At 33.0% G+C, this 24,931-nt stretch overlaps 1 protein-coding gene across 1 annotated transcript; it reads left to right on the forward strand.

Annotated features, from left to right (window-relative positions):
* Positions 1-20,972: 20,972 nt before the first annotated feature.
* LOC103548365 (V-type proton ATPase subunit G 3-like) lies at positions 20,973-21,703 on the forward strand. Its single transcript, XM_070578548.1, has 2 exons — positions 20,973-21,085; positions 21,123-21,703. The coding sequence occupies exons 1-2, from the start codon at positions 20,996-20,998 to the stop codon at positions 21,423-21,425; spliced, it is 393 nt and encodes a 130-aa protein (XP_070434649.1). The 5' UTR covers positions 20,973-20,995; the 3' UTR covers positions 21,426-21,703.
* Positions 21,704-24,931: the final 3,228 nt, after the last annotated feature.

Here is a 24,931-nt window from a genome sequence, read left to right on the forward strand (position 1 = left end):
TGCATTTTATGAGTTCATTAAACATATTGATGGAATAAGGGAATGAATAAGATGGACTAAAAAGCAAAATAAATTCATTTCACCTAAGTATTCTAATATTTTAAAGAACCATAATGCTTTCTTCTTATTAATCTATTGTCTAAAATTTGGAAATATATGTGTTTCAAACTCTCTAAATTGTGATTATGTAAACTTTAATTTTAGAATATTGCATATTTCTTAATATGAACTATGCATCTTTACAAATCGGGAGTTTGTGTCTTGATATAATAATAAAGTGACAATTATTTTATTAATCTGTTGTTTAAGAAGTTGAAATTAAAAAAAGAAACACAAAAATCTGGAGGCCTTGCTGTTCCCCTATTTGATACACTCAATCTTTTGCTTGTTTTATTCACATATAATATAAAGCTTAGTCACATATAACTTAGCTATTGTTCCATTTGATTGAAATGGCAAAATAATCTTTAATTTTATTTCATTGTTTCTCTAGGTTTGTTATTTTCAAATTTTCTTGCTTTAGTGCTCTTTTAAAAATTTTTTTTCCCTGTGGTTTGTTAAACATATGGTGCTTTGTAACTTCCCCTTATGGAAGTACATTTTCTCTCTTATTTGTATAATTTTTATGTGAGTAATTTAACCTCCAATGTGAGAAATAATTAAAATGTTTAAAAAATTTATTGGAGACGTTTTTAAAAGTATGGGTTGATACTTTAGTTTAGACTAAAATTATAGAATGGGCAGACATTGATAAAATAATGACAATTGTAGACATCACTAAAGAATTCTAATTGCATCTATAGATGAAGCATTGTGTCAATGTATACTGGTTCACACCATATTTATTATGATTATGATTATTGATATTGGTATTACTGTTTAAATAGCTTCATCCATTTCACAGTATCTGTCTTTGCAAGTTGGTAAGTGAAAATAAATTATGCTATATTGAAATAAACATGACATTTTCTGTTTGAATTCTATAATTTCTTGAACAATGCAATCTAATATTTGACCTTTCAATTGCTTTAGTGTTTATTTAAAGAGTTTCTTCATTATATATTAACTGTTATTCACCTACTTTATTCTGAGCCTGTTGCTCGACATGTTTCATTTGAAAAAAGTGAAAAGAATAACTCACGGAGAGTTACAGGAATTTATCAGATAAATATAAGTAATTGCTTAGCAAAATGCTTTACACTAAGCACATGTTAACAATCATTAATTTTTCGCTTCTTAAAAATTGTCTTTTTTATCCTCTCCTTTATTCATTCCTTCGTTCAATTGCTTGTTTGTCCAATTGTTAGTTTGTTTCTGAGCCATAGAATATTATTTACTTGAATATGGTTCTTTAAGATGCTAGGTATAAAAAGTCCTCTTAAAAAACAGAAGAGAGCTGGAGAAATAATAGTATGTGAAGCCCTTGCACATAGTATATGATATACAATCATAAATCTTTGCATGGTCTAAAATAAAAGCAGAATTGCATGCTGGCAAGATCTCTGCTCAGAGTTTAGAGTTCAAAATTTAACCTTGGAGTTTTGGCTATATAGTTAGCCTTTTGCATATAAGCCTTGAATTATTTGTCAAATAAGAATAAAAATATTTGCCATATTTTACCTTGCCTTCCACAGTAAAATAAAGATGATATGGATAATATCATCAACTTAATTGTGATGTTACAAAAACTAAATATCACTGATAAACTCCCTATTACAGTGTTTTCACATTGTAGTCTATAAATAAAACTATTTTATTACTTCTATTACTGCCATGATTGAATTACATTAAGGACTAATTTGAACAATTCAGATGAATATGATGACAATGATGAAGACAATCTTGAAGAAATGATGGGGATTATATCTTTATTAATAATTTCTATGTTTATATTTTTTATAACATCCTTCTATGTTTAGCAGCCTGTTATGTGTCTGGGTCCAGTGTTCCGAAATATCTTACAAGCTCTCTGAGGGGAGCCATTATGCCCTCTTTATTTGTATCCCCCATAAGGCACGTAAAAATAGATTGAAGAAATAACCGGAAAAAAGTTGTTTAAAGGGTAGACCCTAAGCACAGACCAAAATGCTCAAATTTGTTTTCTTTATCTCTTGAGGAAAATGTCACTGAGTTATATTTCTATGCCATTTCTCACTTGAATCAAATGTTTTAAAGTACACTAAAGCCCTGCATGTTTTTCTCTGCCTGTATAAAAAAAGGTACAATCGTGTTTATTTATTTGGATAGAGAGAGTTGAAGAGCTCAAGCTGCCTTAATCAAGAACTATGATGTATCTGAGGTTTTTCAGTCTCCTTGAAAACTAACATGTTAGCCTGACACAGTGACATGGATGCTGGCAGAAGACACCAGACTCTGGGGTCAGATCCAAAATAAAAATAGCCAAGTTCCCTGAGCCCTAACTCCTCCAGGAATGACATTAAGAGGGCCAGGTGACATCTGCACATGCAGGGGGATACATTTATAGGACAGGAACCCTGATCTTAGGGTCTTTTGTAGTAGACAAGAAGCATGCCTGCACTTTTGCTCAGGAGAGAGAAACTAACTCGATCTTCCAAGCCTGGAAAAGTCTGTTCTTTTCTCTGGAGGGAAATACTATCTCTGAATTCCAAGGTGGTTTGCTATACAAACATTCTTGAAAAGATAGTCCAGAAAAAAATAGTATCAGTACCTCTTCTCTCAAGATGTACAAAAACCCAAGAGACCTGTATCCAACACCTCCTTCTACAGTGACAATGTCTTTTGATTATAAGATCAAACGGACAGCATGACATTTGGTTTAAATTGAAGTATGCCATATCTAAATGTTTGTTGTAAGCTAGTGTTATCTTCTATTGTGACTTCTGAGGACTCAACCTGTGTTTTCACTGCTTCAAGAGATGTGGATCCACTTAGCACTGCTTTGTTGCCATTTGATTTTGTTTTCTATTACCTCCAGTTCAGGTCATGGTGTAACAATGCTTTTCATACAGGTTATTTTTACTTCCTCAGAGAAACTAGGAAAAATTTCTGATTTTCACTGAGAATGACATTGGCCTCTAGCTTAGCTGTTATACAGATTAGATAGGAAAGTGTGGCAATTGCACAGGCAGTTAGCACTAGAAAGAGATAAAGCAAAAGGGAGCATGAAACCAAACCAGAAAAAAACTAAAAGTGAAATACTATTGCAAATTGTGCACTTTTGATAATTCTTTGATTACTATCATTTAAAACAAAACCTAAAGTTGGGTCTGGCCTGGTGGCACAGTGGTTAAGTGCGCATGTTCTGCTTCGGTGGCCCCGGGTTCCCCGGTTTGGATCCTCGGTGCGGACATGGCATCGCTTGGCTAGACATGCTGTGGTAGGTGTCCCACGTTTAAAGTAGAGGAAGATGAGCAAGGATGTTAGCTCAGGGCCAGTCTTCCTCAGCAAAAAAAGGAGAATTGGAAGCAGATGTTAGCTCGGGGCTAATCTTCCTCAAAAAACAAACAAACAAACAAAAACAAAGCCTAAGGCATTGCATTTTTATTTGTACAGTTTTTTAAACATAACTATTGTATAATATTAGATTTAGAAAAAGCTGGTTCAATCCATTCTCCCTATCTTATTTATATATTAACTTGTTTATTTTTAGTTTTTGTCTCCTCTTGCTAAGGTATACATTTTATGAGAGTAGGGAAAGCACTTCTTTAGTACACTGCTCTAACTCCAGCTTCGAGAAGTGTCTGGAAGAAGAGGCAATCATGGATATCAGGTAAATAAACAAATAAAGAAGTATCATTATGACTTGTGTCTAGGCTATATTTAAATAGCACTATTTAATTTTTGTAACATAGATAAACATATACAATACATGTTTCAAGATTATCACAGTTGAGAGATATAAAAGAAATTCAAACATTATTAACAGTCTTTAATAAAATGGCCAGAATTTATGTTGTTAGTATTAAGACATTTATTGTTTCAGAAATGAGAAGAGATACTTGACCTAATCTTCTAAGTGATACTTGTAAAATGAAGCTAAATGTGTTAAACTGGAAATATCATTAAGCAAATCTTTGAACTACTTTGTAATAGCCTCCTTTTAAAATCATTATGTGTTGCACAAAAGTTGGTCCACTTTGGTGCTGCTTAACAGCATGAGCTTTGGACTAATACAGACCTGGATTCAAATAGAAGTTCTGCCAATATTTATGTGACTGGCAAAATTTTAAACCTGTAGAAGTTTTAGTTCTTTTCTCTATAAAATAATGATAATGTATAACTTTCTGAGTATTACATGAGATTATGCCTCAAAGTGTTTAGCATGTTGCCTGGTATATTATTATTATTAGCAAACTGTATGAATTTCTTAAAATTTTATTTCATGGAAAGAAACAAGAAAACTTTCTTGCTATGTTATCTACCATATCTTGAAAAGGATACCCCAAATCTGGGGCTCTGGCTAATGAAAACTTGCCTTGTTTATCAAGAGATTAGTTTATTCATTGATTGAACAAATAGCTCGTACAATATCAGCATTTGAAAAATTTGGCATTACAAAAAAATGCAATCTATTGAGGAAATAGTGTATAGTAGTAGTCTCAAGAAGGCAAGTTAGAGAGCGACTGTGATGACTAAGATTCAAGAGCCGTGAGATATTGAAAAATCTCGAATGCCAATAAGGCAATATATATGTAGGCTGATGAGAACACTTTAAGTGAAACCTTATTAATTACAAAGGCCCACAGCAGAGTGAACACACAGGAAAATTTGTGGAGACTTGTGACATTAAAGCAGAGATACCACATTAAGGAATCATCTTCTCTACTTCTTATGGAAATTCTCAATAGTACCCTATCTATTTTTCAGAGGATAAAGAAGATTTACCTAAAGTTTTATAAATCTGTATCCATTCACTGCTTAGATAGCCTAAAAGTAAATTATCACTCGAAGTAAATATTCAGATATATAACTGTACCACTGGAAAACTTTTGCAGAGAAAGCTGATACATACATATAATTTTTGAAATTTTAAAAGGCAACTCCAGTAGCTGCATATTTGAATGTTCAAATAATTCCTAGCACATGTTGCACATCATAGTTTTCAAAACGGAAGAAATAATCAATAATTTCTTATTCTTACGTGTCAAAAGTCCCATTGACTATTGCCTCTTCCAAAAGATCACTGGAATAACCTATTGATCAAAGAAACTATGACAGTAAGTAGAACTCCTCCTGGATAGAGTCCTAGTCATGTTTCAGGAGGGGTAGTTCACCAGAAGATATTTATAGGGATTTTGTGTCTGAGTTCAAGTAGCTTAAAGTAGGTCACTTAAAGCCAAAAATTGATTGGGATCAGGCAAAGTCTATAATGTAATAGTTTAGGAGTGGTGGACACAAGGAGACAAGAATTTGAAAGTGAGTTGTTATAAGTAAACTGTGGTTGATAACAAAGCTATTTATTATTGTGAACAAATAGTTTGATCTGTATTAAAATAGCGTGAAGAATGCCTCTATTAAAAACAGCAAAATTATTATTTTGCACATTATCTTCGTGGGCAATAATTTCCAAGAGCAACCATTCATTCATGTTGACCTAGACGGCCTTTTTTCTCAGTCCTGTTAGCTAAAATATGTGGTGCAGGTGGTCTCAGTTCCCTGTGCCCATTCTTTTCAGGCCCATAAGTCTGTTTCAGGCATTTTATAATTTGAGGACTCTAATAGAAAAGAGAACTTTTAATATTCAAATGTGAAGCACATCGAATAGAAGGTAAGCCTATAGTTCAGGTTAATTAAGGAGACCATTAATTTATAATTAATACTCAAATAAATTCAGCACTTCTAAGGGACTAATGAAAGAACACTTCTTTCACACACAATGTAGTACCTCTTGTGAAAGCTCCCCATAACCACATCTGTTAAATATCTTCTGTGACAAGAGCTAGTAGGACTTCTGAATAAAATGATAAAATAATTATATCTTAGTCAACGATGACTTAGTAATAACCCTAATCTTGTTAAAACTGAAACAACTGCCAATTTGGAAACAGCTCCAGAAATTCAACTAGAAATTGGAAAGCTTTGGGGAATATACAGGATTTGCAGCTGCTAGAATTTTTGAACTGCAAAGCAGGGAAGTCTAGATTATATTATTTCACAGTCAGGTTGGTGATAGAAATAATTGGACTCAAAGTTGATATTGTTTTTCACCTTATTTTCTCTTCTTGCTGTTGCTACTATTTGGACACAATATTACATGTAAATACCCATACGATCAAAAAGAATTTCAAGATGGCCCATCCACATACTTCAAGCTGTAGACAACTGGGTAAGCATGCAGAGCCACTGGCTATCACTGGCATACTTCAAGGTCCATAAGCTGTTTCTGCATTTCCTGCTATAAGTGGTCCAACTTGGCTCTGAACTGTACAGGATTTGCAGAGAAATCACATGATTAAAGTATCAGCATGCCAACACAATGCACCGTTTGTGACCCAAATGTATTCTGATCAGCCAATTTTATTCAACAACAAGAATTGACTGTGCTCAATAAAGCTTTCCAAAAATCTTGTGACAGTAGTTTACTGCTTCTCTCCACATTTCAGACTTAAAATACCTTGCTCCAGTTCCACATATGAAACTATTTCCACATATGGAAACAGTTAACGTGTACATGAGGCTATGTACGCAGCCACTGAGGTCTGAGACGTTCAAGTTTGTTTCATTAGTCCCCATCCTTTTTCCTGTTTGCTATCACTAGTGTAACACAGCCCTCAACATGCTTTCAGTGAAAGTTATTCAAATATGGTGAAACTTAAAGGACTACAGTTTAAATATAATTTGGCAACTGTATTCTTATATGCAGACGTGCACCATGAAAAAAATTAACAATTGTGACTTTCAACATCTCAGGCTGGGCATAAGTAGCAGTCAGCATCAGGTGGTTTAGACAGAGGGAGACAGTAGTAGACTCCGGCTGAGGGAGGACAGCTGCTTCTACAGACTAGTGAGGGTTCCCTGGAGGCAGCGACATTCTTCTGAGTATAAATGTATTTTTGATCTTTAATATACAGCAATCTGGAAATTCAGTAGCATCTGAATTATAATTATTACTATGTGAAACTAGGATTAAAGAAGAATTGTGTTTGCCTAGGAAACAGGAATACAGAAGTGGACTTTTTGATCAATTTTGGCTGCTTGTTCAAAGGTGATTTTCATTTATTTGTAGTAGTTCTCTCCATTCCTCTTGGATGTGGTTAAAAGTACATGGATCTCTGAAAATGTGAGTAATATACTGATTTTCCCAAAGGGCTCAAACAAATTGGGGAAAGAAAAGCCTGCTGGGAAGGCGGAAAAGCTAATCAATCCAGTTCTTTCTGTTCTTCTTGAACTTGGAGCAAAACTAGAGGACCAAGGCCAGCTTTTTCTCCACCTGCCTGGAGTTAATAATGTGGGGACAAATTTGAATTATTCCTTGTAATCAACTCATGTGATTACTACCAACAGGGGAAAGAATCAATACTGGGCAAGATGAGATCATAGTCAGTGGATGACTTCTAACCTCAACTACTTTTTAAGATCTTTGAGTCAAGCATGACTCTTGGGAGACTGAAATGAAAAATAAAAGAGAGAGCGAAAGAGAAGGAGAAGGTCACTGCCCTCAATTTCTTTCATTAATTTGCTTACCGTACAAAGAAATAAGTGGAAATGACTGACAAATATGATCTGTGAATGCTTTAGATTTTGTCCTTGTTATGTTGTTTTGTTTTAGCTTGCCCCTTAATGTCTTGGTTTCATATGACTACTAGTTGCACACGTGTGCATTAAAAGCTCCGGGTCATAGAATCTGAATTAAGATGACCAGTCTACTACTATAGCTTGCTATTTTGTATTTACTGAGAATTAAAAAAGAAAAGAAAAGAAAAGAAACACATCGGTCCTAAAAATTAAAGAAAAATACTTCTTTTGGTTTATTAGAGGGATTTGAAATTTTCTTCCTCTTTCATAAAGATCCAGACTTATGGGAACCATTCATTTGAGGATGGATTATGGAACAATATGGTACAAAGTGGATATAATGATAGAAATCAGCACATAGTATTCAAATTCGATTGGCCTAGTATCTTAAAATACATGAAGTAACTATGGTGACAGCAATGCATCTAAATGTTTATGAAGAAAACATATTTTAGGTTAGCAGGCTCTTTAATAGCACCAGCAATTATTTAGCCCTGCTAAAATATTAAATTTGGTAAACATTCAAAATAAGCTGAATGACCTGTTGAATCAAGTAAAAACAAAATAATAAAAGAGATTGATATAATTCAAGTTTAAAAACAGCATTCATTTAAACATATACATTTTTCCCTATGTTTTATCCCAGCTCCTCTCTGCCTATGTGAAGAAAAGAGTATTGTTCTTCTGCTATGTTCATTTCTTGCTATCAGACATCCATTTAAAATTGTTAGAGAGGTCAGCATAATCGAAGGTAAATTTTGGCTTCTCTTGTCTCATGTTTCACGGGCTCTAAAACTCTGTCCCATCATTGGTTGTTCATTTCCCAGGACTCAGATCCCATTTTTTGTAGATGAATGAAGTAGTACTGAGATAATTTATTTTCTCAATTTCAGTCCTTGAGTCGCTTTATAAAATTACATCCCAAAGGGTCTTCATGGCATGTTAAGATATTTGTATATTATTTGAAGAATAGCAACAATAGAGAAAAGAATATTTTGTAGTGATAATCATAACAATTTGACTTTCACTTTTAAGCAGATATCAAGGGAAAGATTCTATGCTAAAAGATACATATTTATCCCAATCTTTACATCCCAGATCTTTATAGCCTTAACTTTGAATCATACATTTTAACATAACTGTTTTACAAAGATGGCAAATGAAGCTCAAAAAGTCAACACGTACAATTTAAAGTTACAGACTTAGGGTTCAGAATTCAAACACAGATCCTTAGGGTACCCAAAATTATGCTCTGTCTGCTAATCTGAATTGGAGATAACCTAGACTTAAGCTTGAGGTTGCTAATGAGTACCATGTGACACAAGATAAGACTTGTCTTTTCCTATGGTTTCAGTTCCCCATTATAGATTCTTTGATATGCTGATTTTTAGTGTGCACAATGCATATTTGAGAGATAAGTTCTATTTCTTTATGTATCCATCATTAGACAAACGTCAAGGGAGATAGAAGACAGTGTTATGAATAAACCAAGTTTCTGTTAAACTCCACTAGGTTGTCAGTGGAGTAGGCAAGGAGAATACACTTTGCAATATTCACTCCAGTAAGCATTCCTTTCTGACTTCATGTTCATTTGACTTTCCAGGAAAATGAAATGTTACCATTTTGGGGGAGAGAAGAGCATTCTTTACCTTTTGTTTACTATCTTCTTTTAAATTATTCTGTTTTTTTCAGCTTTATTCTTTTCACAAACATATATGTATGTAGTAGGGCAAGACTTCTATGTCAAAGAAAAAAGAAAGGAAGGAAATGCTTTAAAAATATTGTCCTCCTGATTAGAGGTAATTTTTTGTCATTTATGGACTGAGAAATAGTTTTATCTGTGACCTTTTCCTGCTGTGAAGTGTATTTTTCATTCTCTTGCCAGTAGTTTAGTGAAGTCTCCCATATTTCACACAAATGGATTAAAACTGGCAATTAAATAAGCTAAAATAGTATATCATAAAATGTTTACATATGGTCCCCTCCAAAGATACGCACACAGATACATATAAACATGCACAAACAGATACACACATACTCTCACAGATAAACATACGAACTGCCACTTTGGGTGTGAATTTGTTCTAGCATTAGCTCTGGGACCCAGAGATTTCTGGGCCATGCGGTCATAGTCCGTTAATAAATTTGACTTAGATTATCAGTGGATCTTCATTATTTTATAAGCATTTTGAATCTTAATTATTTTAAATATTTAAATATATTAGAATATCACTTAAGACATTTCTATTTTCTTAAAAATACTAATTTCACAATTCATATTTGAAATGGTAACATGTAGAAACCAGTTGCTAGGGTGTTAAGTTTAATGCACAAAAGCAATATGCTCATCTTAAATCCTTGGAAATCTGAACAGGACCAGGGATAGGGCCTCTCTATGACATATACTTGCAAAATACTTCTTTCTGTTACTAACTTCCCCAATATTTTAAGAGATTTTATCATGTGCAATAGGGACTTTATGTAAATATACTACTTCCCGTTCCCCATTTCCTACCTATCTCTCTTCAAGGACGCCCGTAAACTTTAGATTAGTACCATGGGCATTTCTAACTTTATATATCCACGTTCCCTTTTCAGTGAATTGTGTCATGAGCTGGACTATGCAGTTTTCCCTTACATTTTAGCTATAATTCATTACACTCCTGTGATCTCTTTATAACACTTTTTCTTGATTTGCAGGAAACTCTTCAAAAGCAGGACATCAATCACGGAACGTGTGCATGAAGAAATGACCTTCATGTCTGTTTCTTGTTCTAAATAATTTCTTCTTGTACAAATTCTGCAAGGTAGTGTAATTTTTTTCAGCTTGTTGTTTCAAGTTTTTGCTGTAAAATTGTGGTTGGGGATAGCAGGATATTATGAATGTATGTGTATTTATATGTATATTTGATAAGTATAATATATATGTATTTGTATTTATGTTATATAGGGTAAATATTTATAAAAGCCAGATCTATCAACTCATTATACAGCTTCTTGTTGCTTTCTTAATTATTTGAGTTATTGTAGGTGAGCAGCTAGGGTGAGGAACACATCATGTAACAATTAAAAAATGTTTTTCTGTGTTTATATTTCTCTTCTGAATGCTTTAGCTCTTCTGAATATCAAATTATACGATCCAGTTAGTGACTCCTTAATTACTTTAAATAATGTTTCACAATACTCTTACACAGAGTAAAAAGTTCACCATCAAATAGTGCTAGACTCTTTTACTATTTTTTTAATTGTTTAATGTTGAGGAATAAATGTCTGAGTATAGGCTTTAACTGAAGGTGGGCTAGACCCATCATAGTTATTTAATACCTGTGGATTAGTCAGGTTGGACTAGATTATTCTGCGGTAACCAACAACCCCAAATCTTAGTGGTTAAATACAACAAAATTTTAGTACTGACTCATGCTGTGAATCTAGCATGGTTTGGTAAATAATTCTATCCACGTAGTCCCTTTGTGATACAGTCTGAGGTAGACCTACAATTATGTAACTGAAGCATCTGGAAGACCCGACCTTTTCATTACCAAAGATGGTGAGGAATACACTTGAAAGTCTTAAATTATCAATTAATTGCTTTGGCAGAAAGTTATATCTACCATCACTCTACCATAATCACAACTCTTACTGTCTATTGGCCAGAACTGGTCACATGGCCCCTCCTAGTTGCAAGGAAGTAGAAAAGTGCAGTTCAGCTAAGTAAGTATCTGGAAGGAAAGGAAACCAAAGATAAGGGGGAGCATGGAGCAGTCGTGATTGAAATGCAAACTTATTCTGTCACATATATTCATGTATTATTTCTCAAGAAGTTTAAGTAAAAATTCCAAGCATCTGAGAAATTATTTTATTATACTATTTTAATTTTAAACCATGATGATATTCACCAGAGTCTCTTAATATTCAAATTATTTGGTTAAGCATATTCTCCTCATCTTTTTTTGTTTGCCTATTTGTATTAATTGATATTTGTGATTTTAGTGTTTTAATAATTAATTGACTTTAATCCTTAAGACATGTATGTCCTGCTAAACTATATTTTATATCTCAAAATTTATATAGTTTATTTTTTATAGATATTTTAATATGAGGAGATTAGTAATTTCAAAACTATTTTTTGTTGTTATTAAGAAAAAATACCATTAGTAAATTACCAAAAAATTTTAAGAACCATCCATATATTTTCTCATTTACAGAGCGCATTCATAGACCTTATCTTTTTTTAAAAGAAACAACATTTTCTGCTTTATTTCCTTGGGTTAATAAAAAGGAATCTGTAAAGAACTCTTTGGTATTTAAACAGCTTGATCTTATTATCTGCTGTATCAACATTTCTGTACAACACATCAGTGCCACATCACATTATATCCATTTGTATAAATTACCAAATATTTTCTCAATTTCATCTAAAGCACTTCTGCGTGATTAATTTGAGTAGTTCAACCAACACTTTTTGAGTACCCATTATGCTCCAAGTACTATGATACCTGCTACAAGTACTAGACCCGACTTGATGCACATAATATAGTTGAAGGGATAAAGCATATACACGTGCATTTGTCTTGTTGCTTTATAGCTCAAGAGAGTTCATTTCCAGAATTGCATAGTAAAAGAGAGTTATGTTCACAGATATGGGTAAATCTTATCTTTGCATGGATTTGGGGGTATGCGTAATTCTAAAAACAAATTATATAAAACCATTTACATTTCACTTTGGTACATTTAATACGATTTGAAGCAGTAGAATAAATAATCATCTGAAATTTGTTTTGCTTGAATTAAAGCTGGAATTGTCTGCTTTATCTGGGAAGACTTGTATTATAGACTAGGGCAAGAATGTTCTTTGTGTACTGGAAGCCGAAGGAAGTTAGCCTAGGATTAAAAATTCAGCATAAAATATCCTCCAAATGAATTTCCCTGAATTTAGTTGAAGAAAATACAAATTCTTAACTTGTCTGACCCGGATGAACTGATAATAACCAATGTTGGAAGTAGACTGGCTGAAGGCCAATTCATAGATTATATCTCCTGATTTGCCATTTGTCATTACATGTGTGCTATTTATTAAAAGTCTTGTTTTCAGTAGCAAAGTTCTTATATATAAGACAGCTATAGCCTGCCTATTTCTAAATCTCATCCTACAAAGTAATATACTTTCCAAAGACTTAACTGTTTTACATATTTATGAATTTCTCCACAGACCCCCTAAGGGATTCATTTCTCAATTGTGTCATAAGACACCACAGTATAATGCTTGGCTTATTTTCCCATCAGGTATTGTTCCTCAGTTCCACAGTGTTTTCTATTTGTCGGTGTCTGGAGCAAACTGAGGATGTAGCATTGAGCCAGCCTGCTCAATGTGCAGGGCTCATGCCTGCAAGCACTGGGACTCTATAAGACTTATCACTGTGCGTTTCTGTGTCATATCAGCAAGCTCATCGGCAGAGATACATTTTGACTGAGTAACCCTGAGGTAGACAATGCTTAATTCTCCATTTCAAAATCTTCCAGGAATGGAAAAATGATTCAGCTGGAAGGCATCTGCCCTGTTAGCACCCTATTATCCTAACACAGTGTTTACTCTGTTACTGGTTTCAGTTATCCTTACACAGTTTGATAATCATTTCTGAAACTGGCCTGGTGTATAACTTAACAGCGTTTCACAGTAGGTTAATGATTGGTTTTAACATGATACCTATGGATTCACGTCTTTCTTTCTGCCTAGTCCCTTTAGTCTCTACTATTGAGAAATATACTTAGAAAAGATATAATTGGAGGATAAAGTATTAAAAGTTGAGAAGCCATGTGTTAAAAACAGTTGAAAGTTGTTTTAATAGATACCTATTACTAAGGTATTGAGAGAAATGTATGTGTTGAAAAAGGAGCATTTAGATAGACATTACACACACAAGTGCACATATATCACACACGTGCACACAGATGCAATCTACAGTGCGTGTTTGAGTGTGTTAATGTATAAACGTCTGTAAAATATGATAGACTTATATTAAGAAATATGATCTTCCTTGCAAATGAAATAATCCCATTTACCAGTCATGTAGCATTCTATAGCCCCACACCTATTTATAAAATATTCTATGAAAATAAAGTCATTATTTTTTAATAGTTATTGCAAATATGTTTTTTCAATATTTGTTTGAAATGACATGTAGTTTTTTTGAAGTCAAAAAAATGAGTGGGGGTGTATAGAAGCAGAAAACAAATCCAAATTTCAATAGGTTTAATAGTAACTTGGCTTTAAAATTACGTTTTTCTCTACAAATTTAGGTAATATAGTTTATATAAAATAATATCATTAACAAAAGTGTCAACATTACGATAACATTTTTTTTTTGTGGCCATAATAAGGATTAATAACTTGAATACAAATATATATGTGTTGAATCATTTAATTATTTAATTTATTTAATTAATCATTGAATAAATATTTCTTGGGTCTTTGCTATATACCGGATACTTTCTTTAAGATATTGTACTTTGGAAATTTAGAAAAATAGTATGAAATTTATAATTATTTTGGAGTTAATGTGCTCTTTTGTTGGTCCTTTTCTGGTTGCATCTTTATTCAGCACCTTTCAGATATGAAGTTGATCAAATTCTATAATACACTATGCTAAAATGTTTTCAGGGTCTAGATGTAAAAATGAGCTTTGACAGTTATCTTCTTGAAATTTTATTTTTTTTGTCTAGATTACGTATATTCTATCTATTCAATCTATTTAGGATATCTTAATGTAAACATATTTGAAAGAAAATAATGTCAGCCGACTTTATGTTAGATTCAAAAATCATGTCATGGTTTGTCTATTTGAAGGATCATACCTTCGAATTAGTAATATATATATGTATGTTACTATACATGGACACATTTTCTTTGTGGCTTTATTTGCAATTCAAATGAGCTAAATGTTTTATAATCATATATATGTGTATATATGTATTTGTATGTGTAGGCATAGATATAATTGTTTATGTGTAATCACATGCATTATTTTATATCATTTATATTCATATACATGTATGTATGTGTGCATTGTGTGTTTATTTGGTTTCTTAGGACTACCAAAACATACTAATTCAAACTTGGTAGTTTAAAACAACAGTTCCTGAGGCTAGACATCAGAAATCTAGATGTTGCCCAGGTTGATCCATCTGGAGTTTCTGAAGGAGAATCTATTCCAGGCCCCTCTCCTAGTTCATGATGGTTGCTGGCAATCTTTGGTGTTCTTGGGCTTTAGACACAAAACTCCAATCTCTACTTCTATTTCTATGTGGTGTTCAGCTCCCGTGCATCTCTGTCTCTTTCCTTTTATAAGAACACAAGTCACGTTTGATTTACAGCCCACACTAATCTACTATGACCTCACCTTAACTAATTGCATCTCTGTAATGCCCTGTTTCTAAAGAAGGTCACATTCACATGTACCAAGCTTAGAATTTCCAACATAATCTTTTGGGAGGTTCAATTCAACATACTGCATATATTTAGCAATTCTCTTCATTAATAAAGTGAATCACAGAACCATAAATTTTTCATCTGTTCTTTACAACTGAAGCACGTCTTTCAACCAGTCCTTATTTCATCCTGTTTTATTTACACTACTTTAACTGATAAATAAATACTACCAATACAAATTGAATATATAAGTGTTTCAAAGCATTATATCTTAATTAAATTTTGAATTCAGTCAATTAAAAGACAAAATAATATACAAAATTTTTAATTCACATGGATGAATTAGACAATAGATTGTGTCTTCAGAATCTGAAATTATAGACCATGCCAATAAATTATAAACATTCATTTCAAGGCTAGATGGATTCTTTTTTTTTTTTTTAAAGATTTTACTTTTCCTTTTTCTCCCTAAAGACCCCTGGTACATAGTTGTGTACTTTTTTTTGTTGTGAGTCATTCTAATTGTGGCATGTGGGATGCCGCCTCAGCATGGCTTGATGAGCAGTGCCATGTCTGTGCCCAGGACCCGAACTGGTGAAACCCTGGGCCACCAGAAGTAGAGCGGGCGAACTTAACCACTCGGCCACCGGGCCGGCCCCTAGATGGATTCTTGGCATCCATGTAATTCTAATGCGTAGCTTTATATGCTTAAAAGTAGAGTATTTTATTCTGAGAAAAAAAGGTAGCACTATTCACAAATACACTGGATCAATAGCAATTAATTAGGAATGTCCTGAACAAACAGAAAGATATGGTCACCAAACTCAGAAGTAAAATGATTTACCTAAGTTTATAACATAATTAAACAGACCCAATCTCTCTCAAAATCTCTCCCGACAATATTTTTGTTTAATTTTCAACATTAATAAGAAAGATGAAAAGGACCAGTGAGAAAACCTCCTCTTAAATGCTTGTTAATGTCTTTTTAGAAATGGTTTTTAAAATTTCAAAAATACAGCAAAGCTCAGCGAATTTTATGGTGAACACTAATATATCTGCTACCCAGATTCTACCGATAACATTTTACTATACTTGTTTAATCACATATGTATCAGTCTGTCTATCCTTCTATCCATCCATTGACCCAGTTTAATTTTCTTGCGTTTCAAAGTGAATTACAAATGTTTGTATACTTCCCTCTAAACACTTCTTTATGATACCAAGGGTCTTCTTTATGATAACCAAAGGTCAATATTTATTACAGCTAAATTGTTTTTACCAAAATTAGAGAAGAGATATCTTGAAAGTTCTCTATTTAAAAATCATTGGGCCATTTTGTTTAATATTTACATCTTTATTCAGTTATAATTTACAGTCCATAAAATTTACCAATTTATAATGTACAAGTCAATGATTTTGGTATGTTCTAGGAGTTGTGAAACTATCACTACAGTCTAAGTTTAGAACATTTTAATCACCCTAAATAGAAACCCATATCTGTTAACTGTAGTTTCCTATCCCCACACCTTCTGATGCTCTAGTCCCAGGCAATTGTTCATCTCCTTTCTGTCTGTGTATTTTTGCCTGTTTTCAACATTTCGTATGAATGAGTTTACGTTATATGGAGTCTTTTATGACTGGCCTATTTTGCTCATCATGTTTTCTAGGTTCATCCATGTTATAGCATGTATCCGTACATTATTCTTTTTTATTTCCAAATGATAGGCTATTGTGTGGATATACCACATGTTGTTTATCCATCCACCAACTAATGGACATTTGGATTGTTTCCAACTTTTGGCTATTTTGAATGACGTTTCTATGGACATACAAGTAAAAGTACTTTTGTAGATATATATTTTCATTTTTCTTGAGTATATAAACAGGACGAGAATTGACGAGTTGTATGATAACTCTATGTTTAACATTTGAGGAACTGTCAAGGTATTTAAGAAGTGCTGTACCATTTTACAATCCAACCAGAAATATATGTGTTCTAATTTATGCACACCTTGTCAACACTTGTTATTATCTGCCTTTTTTTATTATAACCATTCTTGTGGGTGTGAAGTGGTATCACTTATGGTTTTGATTTGAATTCCCTTAATGACTAATGATATTGAACATCTTGTCATATGCAAATTGGCCATGTAAATATCTCCTTTGGAGAAATAACTATTCAAGTTTCCTTTTAAATAATTTAAACCCTATTTTTAATTGCATTTTGCATCTTTATATAATTAAGTTATAAGAGTTCTTTATATATTGTAGATGAACTTCTCTCATCGGATATGTGATTTGCCAATATTTTCTCCCATTCTGTTGACTATGTTTTCACTTTTTTGTTAGTATCTTTGCAGGACAAACATTTTTAATTTGAATAAAGTTCAATTTATCTCTTCTTTCTTTTTTATTTCTTTTTTTATTGAAGGATAATTGATGTACAATGTCTTATGACTTTCAGGTGTACGTCATAGTGATTTGATATTTATATATATTAAGAAATGATCATTTGAGCCAGCCCTGACGGCCTAGTGTTTAAAGTTTGGTGTGTTCTACTTCAGGATCCCGGGTGCGGAACCACACCACCTGTCTGTCAGTGGCCATGCTGTGGAGGCAGCTCATGAAAAAGAACTAGAAGGACTTACAACTAGAAGATAAGACTACGTACTGGGGCTTTGGGAAAAAAATAATCATCTCTGCTGTCTGTGTCACTAATCCAACCATGTAATTGTTTTCACATTTTGGTTCTGGCTACCAGGTAGGATTTCCAGAAGAAAATACAGGAATTTCAGATACACAACAAGCACTTTTTTCTGTGTAAATATGCCTGAAATGTTGCACAGCATACACTTATTCTGAATAAATATTCATTTTTTATTTGAAAATCTAATTTAACTGGGCATCTTTATCCTGTGAATTTATTTGCAAGATATAGCAACCTATTAGCAAGGAACATGGAATAGGCTGAATAATTCTTTAAAAAGTAGGAAATACTGAGAATCAGTAGGCCTAGATTCTAACTTCAGTTTTGCAAATAATCCTGTAAGTCATTTGGCTTGGCTTTGCTGCCTTTACATGCACAGTGAATGAGAAACATAATGTCTGACCTCACTTTTTTCACAGGAACGTTGTTAGAATGAATGAGGCGATGTGCATATAAACACAGAGCATCTTGGAAGATAAACACTCTATAAAACTGTGGTATCATCATTATTATTATTGTTATATTATAGAGAGAATTTCTGGAAAGTCAGCTGGCTGGATATATTATAGTAATCTTCTACAAAAGAGCAAATAAAAACATCATTACAATATAGATTTAATGGCTTTGTCTTCTATTTTATTCAGCACAGCATAAGATTATAGATGTACCAGTTTTGGATTAACAATAGTGCATTGTTTCCTGTTTCCTGTTGCCTTTATTCCTTCTTAATCAGAACCTAATAAGATGTCTGCTATTGCACTTACACCTTTCCTTACATTTCTAAAAATCACTGAAGCACAAATAGTCAGAGATGCCAGATTTTTAGATTAAATCTTGAGTCTTATGTGTATGTGTATGTATATAAATTATATAGTGAAAAATATAACTTTGTGCATTAATCATACAGAATACACCATGTCTAATCCTATGAAGATTATGTAATGGCCCACATATTTAACAAAAATGTCAGCATGCTAGTTATGTAACTCAGATCCTGATTACTTCTTCATATTATGAAAAGATCGTATACAACTATGAGTTTATATTTTAAACAGTAATTGTTGGCATGAACAATCATTTTGGCTAGCTCTATAACCATGGACAAGTCACCTTCTCAGGGATTCTTTATGTGAAATATTAGGGGATTGTGCAATTAACTAATTTTAAAGATCTGTTCACATTCCAATATCTTTGGATTATGCAGCGTGTTTAAAGCAGAGAGGGAGTGAAGAAAAAGAGACTAAGATCAAGTTACAGAATATATACGGATATGAATACATATATACATGCATATATATCTATATATCTATATATCCTTGTATATATACCCATATATATCTCAAATAAAAATCTCACAATTAGACCATTTGCAAAACTTCAGTTTTCTAAAGTAATTAAAACTGCGTGATACCACTACTTTAAAAATGTGTTTTTATTTTTCTTTAATTTTTTATGTAATTTCTACAAAGTATTAACTTTAGCATGCAACTCATAAAGGAAAGTACAAATCGAAATAAGGCTAGAAACACGATGTTCAGAAAATCAAGTCAAATATGAGTAAGTTTATCTCAGCATATATTTAATTAAAAATACTCTTTCTAATTGTTAATTTGTTTTACAAAGTTCTTTTCTTCCTATTTAATTTTCTTGTAATATTTTTCTTAAAAATGGAACTTAAATGTGTTTTAATGAGAATTACTTGTTATTTTTTACATTTTCTATACGTTTGAGAGAAGTTGTAATCTATTTGCTTATGAATGTTATAATTACTTAAAATATGATGGAATGCTTGGCTTTGACCATGAAGAGTCTTACATTTATTTTCCATAAGCCCTTAAAACCAGATATTTTATTTTTGTTTTCATCCACAAAAACATTTAATATTTTGAAGCTGATGTGCCATATTTGACTGCCCTTGTCATATTACATCAATCATCTTCCTTTCACTGAGACATAATCTCATTTTAGCTGATGAACAGAACTTGATTTGAGATGCTAGAGTCCCATCTTATATAAAAGGTCAAAGAAAAGAAAAGTAAAGGTGAAAATTTTAAGATTAAAAACAAACTAAAATCCTTTGTTGTGGAGCAATTAGAATATAAAATAGAAAACGTATGTTTTATTCTTCTTGTAGTCTTACTTTTCAGTTTTATTTGTATATAAACGTTTAAATTCAAAGGAGGCAAATTTGCAATTAAATGGTTGAGTAAAAGATGTAATTATGACTGTAGTAATATGTGTAAGAGCTTTGACAAACACAATTTTTTTTAGTATAGTCATTTTGTTCAATTATTGATGAATTTGCTATATATATTTAAACAGTGTTTGCCTCTACCAGTGAATGCTTCAATAAGGGAGTCTTCATTTTGTATCCCTTTAATTTTTCTGCAGATACTAAATTCTCTCCAATCATATGGCCTCAGATAGATCCTTTAAGAATCTTTGTTCCCTACCATTGGAACATACCACTTTTGCCATTGTGACTACCTCTTCTTGTCTCTCTCTCTTTTTTTTTTTTTTTGAGTAAGATTAGCCCTGAGCTATCATCTGCCACCAATCCTCCTCTTTTTTGCTGAGAAAGACAGTCCCTGAGCTAACATCCATGCCCATCTTTCTCTACTTTATATGTGGGACGCCTGCCACAGCATGGCTTGACAGGCAGTTCATATGTCCACACCCAGGATCCAAGCCAGCAAACCCTGGGCCACTGAAGCAGAATGTGAAACTTAACTGCTGTGCCACCGTGCTGGCCCCTTGTCTCTCATTTTTGACACTTAAGTTTTATTATTATTAAATAAAATATTCTTGTAACAAACACAATACGAATTTATAATATGCCTCAATCATTTTTTAGGATACTTGATATTATTATTGAATTCAGAATAAGAAAAAATAAATCCAAAATAAAACTAATGAAATATTGTGGGTTTGAATTATTCTATAAATATTTTACTTTTCAATTAGCCTGCTGGAAAATAAAACATCACTGCTTCTATGGAATATCCTGCTTCTAAGTTTGGAATGCTTTTGATTTTAAAATTTAGATTTGGACTAAAGTTAGAGATAACTGTATCTTATTCTCTTTCTCATTGTGGCCAATAAAAGAAAATGGTAGGGAGAAGCTACCCGACTTGAAGCAGGCTGCCATGACCAGCCAGTCTCAGGGGATCCAACAGCTCCTTCAGGCAGAAAAAAGGGCCAAGGACAAGCTAGAGGAAGCCAAGAAGAGTCACCGCGCCTCAGTTTCTCGATATTGTGAAATGGTTGAGATAGACAACTTCCAGATTGAATCTACTTACTGGAAAAGGGAAGAGATTGAAGCAAGCTAAGGAAGAAGCGATGGCAGAAATCGACCAGTACAGAATGCAGAGAGATAAGGAATTTCGACTAAAACAATCTAAGATAATGGGATCTCAGAGTAGTCTCTCAGGAGAAATAGAAGAACAAACACAAGGGCAGATAAAAGAACTGAATGGAAGTTACAGCAAGTACATGGAGAACGTGATGAACCAGCTCTTGAGTGTTGTCTGTGACGTGAAACCAGAAATCCACATGAACTACAGAATCACCAACTAAATGCGCACCCTATTGTCCAATAAATGGTGCGTGCGTGCCACCTGGTTGCTGATGGCTTCATGTTTATATCAAGAAATTTGACATGCAAATCTGAAATTTATGAGACATCTGCAGATTTTAATGTGACATAAGTCATACATGAGTACTGAATTTAAAAGCAAACAAACAAAAAGTTGTTACAGCTTTCCTGGTAACAGGTATGATCTTGTCTTTTAACTTGGAGTAATTACTTTTGGGCATATAACAGAAATACATGGACCTGGCCATTTTTCAGTGGGTATGAGGGTTTTTTTTTCAATTTCTTCTCCTTTTTATCAATTTAAAATGTGTTCTTAGTTGCAGTTGTTAAAAGATCATTATTAAAGAGGATATAATCATGACTCTTATGCAGATATAAAATGTATACATGTCAAGGGTTTTATTTAGAAAATCAGTAGGATGTTACCATTAGTTCAAAGAAGAATACTAAGAACTTCATAGATAGAAAGAGAGATGAGATAGATAGATAAATAGGTGATACATAGATAGATGGATGGATGGATATATAGATAGAAAGATAAATAGATAGATGGATGGATGACACATAGATAAATGAATGGAAGGATGGATATATAGATACATGGATGGATAGGTAGATAGATGATACATGGATGGATGGATGGATAGATTAGTAGATAAATAGATAGATAGATAGATGGATGGATGGATGGATAGATGATACATAGACAGATGGATGGAGATAGATGATACATAGATAGATGAATGGATGGATATATAAATAGATGACAGATGGATGAATGGATGGCTAGAGAGATACATAGAAAAAGAGCAATGGGTTACATAACCATCATCTCTGCCTAAACTCAATGAACCAGATATTCTTCTCTTTCAAGTATGGTTTTTTAAAAGAAAAAAGTAAATGATAATTAATTGAGTTGCTAGCATAGATGTTTAGGCTTAAAAAAAAGAAAAAACTCGCAGGAGATATAGTAGGTTAGTATGTATTATGAACTGAAAGTTTGTGTCTCCATCAAAATTCGTATGTTGAAATCTAATCCCCAAGGTCACAGTGTTTGGGGGTGGGGCCTTTGGGAGGTAATTAAGTCACCAGTGTGGAGCCCTTGTGAATGGGATTAGTGTCTTCATAAAAAGAGGCCAGAGAGCTAGCTAGCCCTCTTTCTGTCACATGAGGATACAAGAAGTTGGCTGTCTACAACCTGGAAGAGAGTCTTCACCAGAACCTGACCACGATGGTACCCTCATCTCAGACTTCCAGCCTCCAGGACTGTGAAAAATAAATGTCTATTATTTATAAGCCAAAAAAAAAAAAAAGAAAATGGTAGGAAAATTGAGAAATGAATAAAAATCATAGTAAATAGTTTATCTTAAGAGTAATGATCACTGGTAACAGTTTCTGAGTTTCAAATTGCAAGGTTCTGCAACAATTTAGCATTTAATGAATGGCCGTGATGACAAACACCATGGTCACAAGTCCATGTGTTAATAATTGCTTGTTTTTACGTTACAAGTATAAATATTAGCATATTGAAACATTATTTTCAATTAGTAGATTTAACTTTGTGGAGCAGTTTTAGCTATACCAAATATCGAGTAGAGAGAGTGAAGAGTTCCCATGGATTCCCTCTTCTCCATGCCCAATTTCCTCTGTTATTAACATCTTGCTTTGATGTGGTACATTTGCTGCAATTGATGAACCAATACTGATACATTATTATTGACTAAAGTCTATAGTTTACCTTATAGTTCATTCTGTGTGTTGTAAAATTATATGTTTTTGCCAAATGCGTGTGTATGCACCATTACAGTATCATGCAACATTACAGTATCATACCAAATAGTTCCACTGTCCTAAAAAGCCGCTGTGTTCCCCTATCCATCTTTTACTTTTGCCACTGAACCCGTGGCAACCACTGATAGTTTTTGCTTTCTCTATGGCTATGTCTTTCTCAGAATGTCATATAGTTGGAATTGTATAGTATATAGCTTTTTCAGACTGCCTTCTTTCACTTAGCAGTACGTTATGTAGGGTTCCTCTGTGTATTTTGTGACTTGATAGCTCATTTCTTTTTACAACTGAATATTATTTAATTGTATGAAAGTATATACTTTGTTTACTCATTTACCTATTAAAAGATATCTTGATTATTTCTGATTTTTGGTAATTATAGATAAAGGTGCTTAAATATTTGTGTGCAGGATCTTGTGATGATATGTTTCAACTCATTTGAGTAAATACCAGGAGACTGATTTCTGGATTGTGTGGTAAAATTATGTTTAGCTCTATAATAGACTGTCGAACAGACCATCCAAAGTGGTTATACCTTTGTGCATTCCCACCAGCAATGAATGCGAGTTGCTGTTGCTCCCCATCCTGGCCAGCATTAGGGGCTGTCAGGTGTTTGGGCTTTTAGCCATTCTAATAGATTCCTCGTAGTATCTCCCTGCTGTTTTATTTTACAATTTCCTATTGACATATGATGGTGAGCATCTTTTCCTATCCTTAGTTTCTATCTGTACATTTTTTCTGGTGAGGTGTCTATTGGGATTTAAGCCCTTTTTTTAATCTTTTTTGTTTGTTTGTTTTCTTCTTGTGGAGTTTTAACAATTTTTGTATATTTTGGATACAAGTACTTTATCAGATATGTGTTTTGTAAATGTTTTCTCCCAATAATGGCTTATCTTTTAATTCTCTTAACAGTGTCTTTCACAGAGTAGAAGTTTTTTATTTAGCATAGCAATTTTTCCTTTCATGAATTATGCTTATGTGTTATATCTAAAAATTCATTGCCAGAACAAGGTCATATAGATTTTCTCCATTATGTTCTCCATATCTTATCTTTTAGAAGTTTTATAGTTTTCCACTTAAATTTGTCTATGATCTATTTTGAGTTAATTTTTATGAAAAGTGTATGGTTTGTGTCTACATTTATATTTTTGCATTTGGATATTGAGTTGTTTCAGCACCATATGTGGAAAAGACTATCCTTTCTCCATTGGATTTCCTTTGCTCTTATGTCACAGATAAGTTAACTCTATTTGTGTGGGTCTATTTCTGGGCTTACTATTCTATTCTATTGATATTTTTTGTCTATTCCTTCATGAATACCACACTGTCTTGATCTCTGAAGTTGTATAGTAAGTCTGGAAATTGAGTAGTCTCAGTCTTCTGACTTAATTCTTCATCAATTTTATTTTGGCTATTCTGGATCTTTTGTTTTTCTATATAAACATTAAAATCAGTTTGTCTATATCCACAAGATAACATGATAGGAGTTTTATTAGAATGGCAGTACATCTATAAATGAATTTGAGGATAACTGACATCTTAAACAATTGTGAGTCTTCAAATCCATGAGCATGGAATAACTCTCCATTTGATTAGATTCTTTCATCAAAGTTTGTGGTTTCTCTCATATACGTCTTGTACATGTTTTGTTGGATTTTTACTGAAGTATTTCTTTTCGGGGACAGTCTTATAAATGGTG

Source organism: Equus przewalskii, chromosome 16 (assembly GCF_037783145.1).
Source record: "Equus przewalskii isolate Varuska chromosome 16, EquPr2, whole genome shotgun sequence".
NCBI classification, from domain to species: domain Eukaryota; kingdom Metazoa; phylum Chordata; class Mammalia; order Perissodactyla; family Equidae; genus Equus; species Equus przewalskii.

Bases quoted from the DNA above. Each gene is read 5' to 3' on its own strand.
- LOC103548365 (XM_070578548.1), top strand. From the start codon at position 20,996: ATGACCAGCCAGTCTCAGGGGATCCAACAGCTCCTTCAGGCAGAAAAA. The intron at 21,086-21,122 runs GCCTCAGTTTCT...TGGTTGAGATAG, and splicing joins AAGCCAAGAAGAGTCACCGC to ACAACTTCCAGATTGAATCT.